Raw genomic sequence first — 9,123 nt, 5'->3', positions numbered from 1 at the left:
ATACACACACACACACACACACACAAATCTATTATAAAAACTTAAAATTTATCAAAACTTATGCAAACAAACACAGATCATACATGGCACCATTCACAGTTGAGAGAAATATAAACAAATGTAAAGATGCAGTATCAAACTACAACTGCATAAAATTCACTATAGTATACATTGTGCAACTGTAATAATTTTATAGCCACCTCCTGCTGCTGTTGCAGTGAGCTTAGGTATTTCAAATGTCTGCTTAAAATGCTGTGTGATGCTAATCATCTCCAGGAGAGCAGTTCTTCTCTCCAGTAAATTGAGTATCCCAGTAAAAAGTGATCTCTTGCAGCTCTTGGATATTTTTTTATCACGTATAGTGTGGTACTGTTAGAGGCATGTGATTCAGAGCAACTCCATCTTGAGTAGGGGCTGGGTAAAATGAGGCTGAGACCCACTGGGCTGCATTCCCAGAAGGTTAAGACATTCTAAGTCACAGGATGAGATAGGAGGTTGGCACAAGATACAGGTCATAAAAACCTTGCTGATAAAACAGGTTGCAGTAAAGAAGCTGAAGCCATCCAAAACCCACCAAAACCAAGATGGCAATGAGAGTGATCTCTGGGCATCCTGACTGTTACACTCTCACCAGCACCGTGACAGTTTACGAATGCCATGGCAATGTCAGGAAGTTATCCTATATGGTCTAAAAAGGGGAGGCATGAATAATCCACCCTTGTTTAGCATATTGTCAAGAAATAACCATAAAAATAGGCAACCAGCAGCCCTTGGGGCTGCTCTGTCTGTGGAGTAGCCATTCTTTTATTTCTCTACTTTCCTAATAAACTTGCTTTCACTTTATGGACCCACCCTGAATTCTTTCTTGTGCAAGATCCAAGAACTCTCCGTTAGGGTCTGAATTGGGGCCCTCTTCCTGTAACAGTACCATAAACCTTGAATAACACCATGGGACTCATACAAGGTGACACTAGTGATGCTGGAAGTGCTCCCAAGAAGTAGAGAAATGTTATGACATTCCAAAAAAAAAAAAAGTTGAATTGCTTGATCTATGCCATAGATTGAGGTCTGCATCTGTGGCTGCCTGCCATTTCAAGATAAGTGAATCCAGTATAAGAACCACTGGAAAAAAAAAAAAGAAGAAGGAAGGAAGGAGAAGGGAAAGGAAGGGAAGGAAGGAAGGGAAAGAGAAAGAAAGGGAAATTCATGAAGCTGTTGCTCCAGCGATACCAAGAGCCTTGAAAACCCCACACTTTTTGCAAAATATCTTTTTATCTCATACCAAAAATGCAGCTTTTAAGTGGATGCAGGATTGCTATATGAAAGGCATATCTATAGAATGCAGTATGTTCAAGAAAAAATGAAATCATTATATAACAACTTAAGGCAAATAGAAGGTGAAGGATCTAAAGCTGGAGAATTTAATGCCAGCAAAAGATGGTTTGCTAATTTTATTTATTTATTTAGAGAAAGAATCTCACTTTGTTGCCCAGGTTGGAGTGCAGTGGCGTGATCATAGCTCACCACCACCTTGAATTCCTGGGCTCAAAGGATCCTCCCACCTTAGCCTCCCTAGTAGCTGGGACTACAAGCATGCACCACCACACTCAGCTGATTTTTAAATTTTTTTTTGTAGAGACGAGGTCTCACTAAGTGCCCAGGCTGGTATCAAACTCCTGGGCTCAAGCAATCCTCCCAAATCAGCCTCCCAAAGCACTGGAATTGCAGGCGTGAACCACCGTGCCTGGCCGTTTGCTAATTTTCGAAAGTGATTTGGCTTTAAAAAAATATATCAAGATACTAGTAAAAGCAGCTTCTGCAGACCAATAGGCAGCCGACGAGTTCCCAGACGCCATTAGGAAAATCAATGAGGATCACACCACTGCACTGCAGCCTGGGTAACAGAGCAAGACCCCGTCTCTAAAAGAAGGAAAAGAAAATCATTGAGGTGGAAAAAAATGTTACATTTATTAGTAAGAAAGAGAAGTGAACACCAGGATTTAAGTCAGGAAGGAATAAGCTAACTCTACTGCCTTGTATAAATGCAGTCAGGTTTATGGTCAGGGCTGCCCTTATCTATAAAGCTGCTAGCCCCTAATCCTTGAAGGGAAGAGATAAACACAAAAGAAAGCCTGGACAATGAAGACCCTTCTTCTGGATTGGTTCTGTTTCTGTTTTGTCCCCGCATCTCTAATTCAGCCTCTAGATCCGGGGGTCATAAGGACCTGTAAGGCTCATTACACACAGTGCTCTATGAAAAGGATTGTCAACACTGTGGAAGAGAACCCCAATCGAGAGAACATCATAAAGGCAAAAGATTACACCATGGAAGATGTCATTGTTATTTCAGAAAAAGCTGTGAAGGCCATCAAGTCCAAAACAATTATTTCGTGCTGGAAAAAAACTGTGTCCAGATGTGCATGACTTCACAGAGCCAATCAAGGATATCATGAAAGAGATTGTGATGATGGCAGAAGAAAGGCCAGGGGTGATAGGTTTTAATATATGGATCTCGGAGAAATTCAAGATCTAATAGACACCACATTGGAGAAACTAACAGAAGATGACTTGACGGGCATGAGTGCTTCAGAACCAGTGCCAGACAATGAGGAAGAAGACATAGAAGAAGCAGTGCCAGGAAACGAATTGGCATTAGACAATCGGGCAGAAGGGCTCTGAGTATTCAAGGCTGCTTTTGACTTATTCTGTGATATGGGCCCTTCTCTGATAAAACTAAAACTAAAGCAAATGGTAGAAGAATTGGTACTGATAGAAACATTTTTAGAGAAATGAAAAAGCTAAAATGTCAGACAGAAATTACTATGTATTTCTATAAAGTTACACTGAGTGTGCCTGCCTGTCCTGCCTCCCTTTTACCTCCTCCACCTCTTCCTCCTCTGCCACCCTCAGACAGCAAGACCAACCCCTCCTCCTTCTCCTTCTCCTCAGCCTATTCAATGTGAAGACAAGGAGGATGAACACCTTTATGACCCACTCCACCTAACCAACAGTAAACATGTTTTGTCTTTCTTGTGATTTGTGTGTGTGTGTGTGTGTGAGAGAGAGAGAGAGAGAGAGAGAGAGAGACAGGCAGGGTCTGGCTCTGTCATCCAGGCTGGAGTGTAGTGGCATCATCTTGTTTCACTGCAACCTCCGCCTCCCAGGCTTAAACCATCCTCCCTCCTCAGCCTCTTGAGTAGCTGGGACACAGGCATGTGCCACCATACCCGGATAATTCTTGTATTTTTCATAGAGGCAGGGTCTCACTTTGTTGTCCAGGCTAGTCTCCAACTCCTGAATTCAGGTGATTCGCCCACCTCAGCTTCCCAAAGTTCTGGATTACAGGCATGAGCCACTGCACCCAGTATGATTTTCTTAATATTTTCTTTTCTCTAGCTTACTTTATTATAAGAATACACTATAATAATACATTTAACATACAAAATATGTGTTTATCGACTGTTTATGTTATCGGTTAGGGGTTCAGTCTAACAATAGGCTATTAGTAGTTGTTTTGGAGGAGTTAAAAGTTACACATGGATTTTCAACTGCAGTGGGGATCGACGCCCTAATCCCTGCGCTGTTGGCGGGTCAAGTGTATTTTTTTCGTGTGAGTCTCTCTTGCCGCTAGAGGGTGCACTCCCAGAAGGCAGGGACCCTGGGTTGCTCTATACATTTCTTCCTTTCATGGAGCATACGCTCAATAATTGTTTGCTGAATAAAGGAATGTGCCCATTCTCTAGACTCAACCCTGTCATGGGTTACATTCTGTTCATGACTCGTATGAGGACTGGGAGCACATGCACAGATGACAAGAAGCTGAAAGGACAGTGACTTGGGTGCCCACTGAGAATTGAGGCAGAACACAGCAGGTTGCTTCAAGGTGTTTAATCCAATGAGATGAATATTTAGAGGGAGAGTATAGGTCTTTCACCCAGATGCCCCAAACCACTGTGTAAGCACAGACTGAGGGTGACAGGGATTGGCTGCAGCACAGGAGAAAGCACTTGGGGTTTGAATGAATCCCCGAATCACTGACCCACAGGTTGTCGGACCCTGTTAATGGGATTATGATGTTCAGAAAGAAAGAAAGGAGACAAGGAAGGTAGAGAAAGAGGATGGGAAAGAAGGAGGGGAAAGAAGAAGGGGAAAGAGGATGGGAAAGAAGAAGGAAGTCAGCAGACAGCTGACTTCCTCCAGTGCTGCCAACATAATTGGTTCTTGGGGATGTTATCCCAGAAGGATAAAAAGTTTCTAAACTGAGTACAACTCACTTTCCAAACTTTAAATGACTTCAGGGACTACAGTGGTCCCAAAGAATAAACTGCAATTTAAATTATCTTCTAAGGGTGATGGCCAATCCTTTGGAGATTGTGCCCCAAGCGCATGAGGCAGGAGAAGCAGAAAGAACCCTTCACTTGTCGCATGTCCTGAGCCCTCACCCCAAGCCCTCAGCCCGAGCCCTCACCCCAAGCCCTCACCCCGCATCCTCACCCCGAGCCCTCACCCCGAGCCCTCACCCCGGGCCCTCACCCTGGCGTTCAGACCCAGTATTACTGTTTCTGACACGTAGCCTCTTTCCAACCATTGGAAAACTGATCCTTCTTGCTCACGATGTTTTTTTATAAAGGTAAGGGCAAGTTTTGGTGAAAGGAATTCCACAATTTTCATTAGCATTGGCTATATTTATTTTTTAAAAAACAGTTTCTTCTTGATATATAATAGATATACATGGTTTTAAGGTACATGTGACAATTTAATACATTCATATAATTTGCAAGGATCAAGTCAGTGTAGTTGGGATATCCATCACTTTAAACATTTGTCTTTATGCTAGAAATATTTGAATTATTCTCTTCTAGCTATCTTGAAAGGTATAGTAGCTTATTGTAAACTATAATCACCCTCCTGATCTATTGAACACTAGGTCTTATTCCTTTGATCAAACTATGTATTTTCACCCATTAATCAACAGCATGGTTACATTTCTATCACCAGACTTGATTGTAATGGAATGGGGGCTTGACGATGGCTGATGTGAAGCCATTTCATTGGTATGATAATATTCTCACAAAATCAAATAGACCTCCTCAACCTGCAAGAATGTCTGAGATCATCTGGCCTCACCCTGTCATCACACTGAGGAAATAGGCGCTTGCCAGGGACCATACAGCTAGTAGTCTTCGTCTCACGATTGGTTGTCCTTTCTTGATAAAAATTGTTGGGCTCTTTCTCACTTCATAGTTAGATACAAAGTCTGGCAATAATAATAAGCATGTTTCTGGATCTGGTAATGATGATGTAGAGGGAATATTTTCTTCATATGATCTGATGCAAGTTCTTGAGTTGTGGCTGACCAACCTACAGTGAGAAACCCAGCTGGGGACAGATGCACTGCCCAGCATACATGTCGCAGTGGCAGTGTGTCTTGGGCACCTCAGTCATCCTCAACCTTAGGGACCATTCTCAGTGTCAGCCTTTGTAGTGAGCTCCTGGATGATTCTTTTGTCTCTAGAAGATATATCTACTTTTTTAAGACCTTAAGAGAGAAAGGGAGATTGATTCTTATTTATCTTCGTGCTGAAGCCATGCTATTCCTCTATATTTAGGCAGCTGTGTGGAAGAGAGATTAACTGCCTTTAGGGGCTCCAGAAGACAAGGTCAGTAGAAGTTGCATGGAGGCAGATTTCAGCTCAATGTCACAGAGTAACTACTTCAAAATGAAGTGAGCTTTACCAGAAGATAAAGAACCTCACATTACTCAGATAGTCAAATCTAGGTTTTAGGACTATCAGGAATGTGAAAGGGGCTTTCTGCATTAGAAAGGGAGCAATTACGAAATAGATTCTAAGACCTGTTATCTTTAGCATTCAAGTAATTGTTATGGTTGATGATGATGATGATGATGGTGATGATGATGATGATGATGGTGATGATGATGTAAGTATTTTTTTGCATGACTATTTCCCCACTAGAATTTGAGCTCTTTTTTACCAGCACCTAGAATTATGCCTGGCCCAAAGTAGATGCTCAATAGATAAATATTAACCTGACCTGAATTATTAGGGCACTGACTTGGTCACAGCTGTAATGTGCTAACCACTAACATAGGAGTATCTCAGAGCTCATTAGACAGGAAGCATCCCTGCAACAACAGAGGAGGGGGCTGGATTACTGAGTGTTCTTGGAGAGATGGATATCTGGGAGGTTCGTAAGTATTTTAGACACAATGCTAATAAAACCATACTGCTCAGTTGCCTACAAGTTTTTTACTGGTCCAGAACAAATCATAGTTCGAGTAGTTTGAGGAGCACTTTGAAGTCTGAGGAGTGTTGAGGAAACAATGATTCATCAACACTTGTTAAAGCATGGCAAATCCAACTTTTTTAAGGACTATCTCAAAAGGTATAGAGACCACTGCCATGGGAATTTGCAATAAGGGAGAGAAATTGGGCTCAACTCCAAATACAGCAGGCACAAGTGGGAATTTTTAGCCAAGGAGGGGGCTGGAGGTCAGTGGATGGAAAATTACTAAGAAGAAACATCGGGGGTAAAGGGGATTCTGGCTAAATGTACCTAACAGAATTCTTGCTGAAGAGAGGACACGGTAATCAGACATTACCTGGGGATGGTGGAGGATGAGGAACCTCATCAAATATTGAGGATGATCAAATATTGAGGAGGGGGGTTCTTGCTGAACTGACTTAGCAAGGCTTTTTGCTGAAACTGAATTTTATAAGCAAGTACACAGATGGACCTAGAAGAAGGTTCAGGTGCCTGGCCAAAGTTTGGAAAATCCAAGAATCTTTTATTAAGAGAAATTTAACCTTTCCATTAAAAAAAAAAAAAAAAAAAAGCTAGCAGAGCAGGACCCAAGGTTCTGTGAAGAGTCTCAGGAACAAGTTAATGCCTTGGCTGCAGGCAATGGAGAATGAAGAGAACAGGGGAGGTTCAGTCAGAACTCTCATTCAACTTGGCCATGGGGCATAGCGGACTACTTGCTGCCACAGATGTATAAAAGGATCAACCAACTGTTGAGAACTTGGCACCAGAAGTGTCAAGGTGGCCTGGGCTTGTTCTCTAGGCAAGTGTCACTAGAGCTATCCTCTTGGCTGCTACATGCCCCAAGAGACACTTTATTTTCTGTTGTCACTTTTTTCTGTTAGTTTTGATTTGTTTTCTTGTCTCCTTGTGTGCCTTATTCTTTTTTAGTGTGTGCCAGATGTTGTGTTTGCAAAATTATTTGTAGAAATGATTTAGAGACTGGGGTGATACTATCTTCCTTCAAAGTAGATCTATGTTTTCTTCTGTGAGGCATTTGGGAGCACCAAAACTCTGGTATCACCTCAATTCAATTTCAGGGCTTAAGAAGATGTGAAGCTGAACTACAGCATCTGTAAATGTCTGTTTCCTTCTGATTTTCCCTTATTCTTATGGTGCTGCCCTTTAACAATCCATCCCAAAGGGAGAACATTTAGTGAGGGGCCTTTCAAGGTGAGTCTTTCACAACAAAACCTATTCTCCATCTCCATGAGGCTGTCAGTAATGCTTCCCAGTCTCTCAATGGCTCTCTCCAGAAGCTGCAAATGCTTGAGTTGAATCACAGCCACAAGTGCTAGACTTACATCTCTAGGTCCTTACTTTTCCTCAGAATCAAAACCCTATGTTCCTCACTGTCTTATTACTTCTCCAATGTTTTATATATTTTTTCCAGTTTGTCTAATTGTCATCTGCAAGACAGTTAGTCCAAATTAGCCTGTTTGTTCTTACTGGAAGCAGAAGTTAAATATTGACCTGTACTACACTGTTCCTAGAACCCCATAGAGATGAACAAATCGTCAGTGTTATTCCCCAGTTGTTCAGCAGGGCAAGGATTTGTGCCTGGCCTTCCAGGTACTTTCGGAGTAAGAGAATGCTGAGGTTGACCTCTGAGTTCCTCCAGGTGACAGAGCAGATGCACCATGAACAGGTCCAATGAGACCTCCCCTATGTTGGGGTTCGTTCTCCTGGGCCTCTCTGCCCACCCAAAGCTGGAGAAGACATTCTTCGTGCTTATCTTGCTGATGTACCTGGTGATCCTGCTGGGCAATGGGGTCCTCATCCTGGTGACCATCCTTGACTCCCGCCTGGACACACCCATGTACTTCTTCCTCGGGAACCTGTCCTTCCTGGACATTTGCTATACAACCTCCTCAGTCCCCCTTATCCTTGACAGCTTCCTGACCCCCAGGAAAACCATCTCCTTGTCAGCCTGTGTAGTGCAGATGTTCTTCTCCTTTGCCATGGGAGCCACAGAGTGTGTTCTCCTGAGCATGATGGCGTTTGATCGCTACGTGGCCATCTGCAACCCACTTAGGTACCCTGTGGTCATGAGCAAAGCTGCTTATGTGCCCATGGCTGTCGGCTCCTGGGCAGCTGGTATCACCAACTCTGTAGTGCAGACATCCCTAGCAATGCGACTGCCCTTCTGTGGGGACAATGTCATCAATCACTTCACCTGTGAGATCCTGGCAGTTCTAAAGTTGGCCTGTGCTGACATCTCCATCAACGTGATCAGCATGGTTGTGGCCAATATGATCTTCCTTGCACTCCCAGTCCTGTTTATTTTTGTCTCGTACATCTTCATCATTGCCACCATCCTGAGGATCCCCTCAACTGAGAGGAGGAGAAAGGCCTTCTCCACCTGCTCTGCCCACCTCACTGTCGTGATTGTCTTCTATGGGACCATCCTTTTCATGTATGGGAAGCCCAAGTCTAAGGACCCACTGGGGGCAGACAAACAGGACCTTGCAGACACACTCATCTCCCTCTTCTATGGGGTGGTGACCCCCATGCTCAACCCCGTCATCTATAGCCTGAGGAACAAGGATGTGAAGGCCGCTGTGAGGAACCTGGTGGCTCAAAAACACCTAACAGAGTGACTGTCACAGATTCCCAGACTGCCAGAATGCATAACCTCCAAATTCCTCATCGTTCTCTTGGGGAAATAGTAACCAGGGAGGACCTTAGACTGTCAGTGGAAAGAGCCATAAAATTTCTGAGGCTGCTGGTTAGTTTGTTGGCTTTACACAGAACTATACTGTGTCATAGCGTAGCTATATTTTACTGACTAAATCTTAAATT

At 43.2% G+C, this 9,123-nt stretch overlaps 1 protein-coding gene across 1 annotated transcript; it reads left to right on the top strand.

The window, feature by feature from the left end:
- The first annotated feature begins 7,961 nt into the window (after nucleotides 1-7,961).
- LOC111535024 (olfactory receptor 13C7-like) lies at nucleotides 7,962-8,921 on the top strand. Its single transcript, XM_023201470.1, has one exon. The coding sequence runs from the start codon at nucleotides 7,962-7,964 to the stop codon at nucleotides 8,919-8,921; it is 960 nt and encodes a 319-aa protein (XP_023057238.1).
- The last annotated feature ends 202 nt before the right edge of the window (nucleotides 8,922-9,123 follow it).

The sequence above is a fragment of the Piliocolobus tephrosceles genome, chromosome 14 (assembly GCF_002776525.5).
Source record: "Piliocolobus tephrosceles isolate RC106 chromosome 14, ASM277652v3, whole genome shotgun sequence".
Classification (NCBI taxonomy): domain Eukaryota; kingdom Metazoa; phylum Chordata; class Mammalia; order Primates; family Cercopithecidae; genus Piliocolobus; species Piliocolobus tephrosceles.
This window is presented reverse-complemented; position numbering and strand designations above follow the sequence as displayed.

What these genes read in the sequence shown, in the direction of transcription:
- LOC111535024 (XM_023201470.1), top strand. Translation starts at nt 7,962, where the DNA reads ATGAACAGGTCCAATGAGACCTCCCCTATGTTGGGGTTCGTTCTCCTG.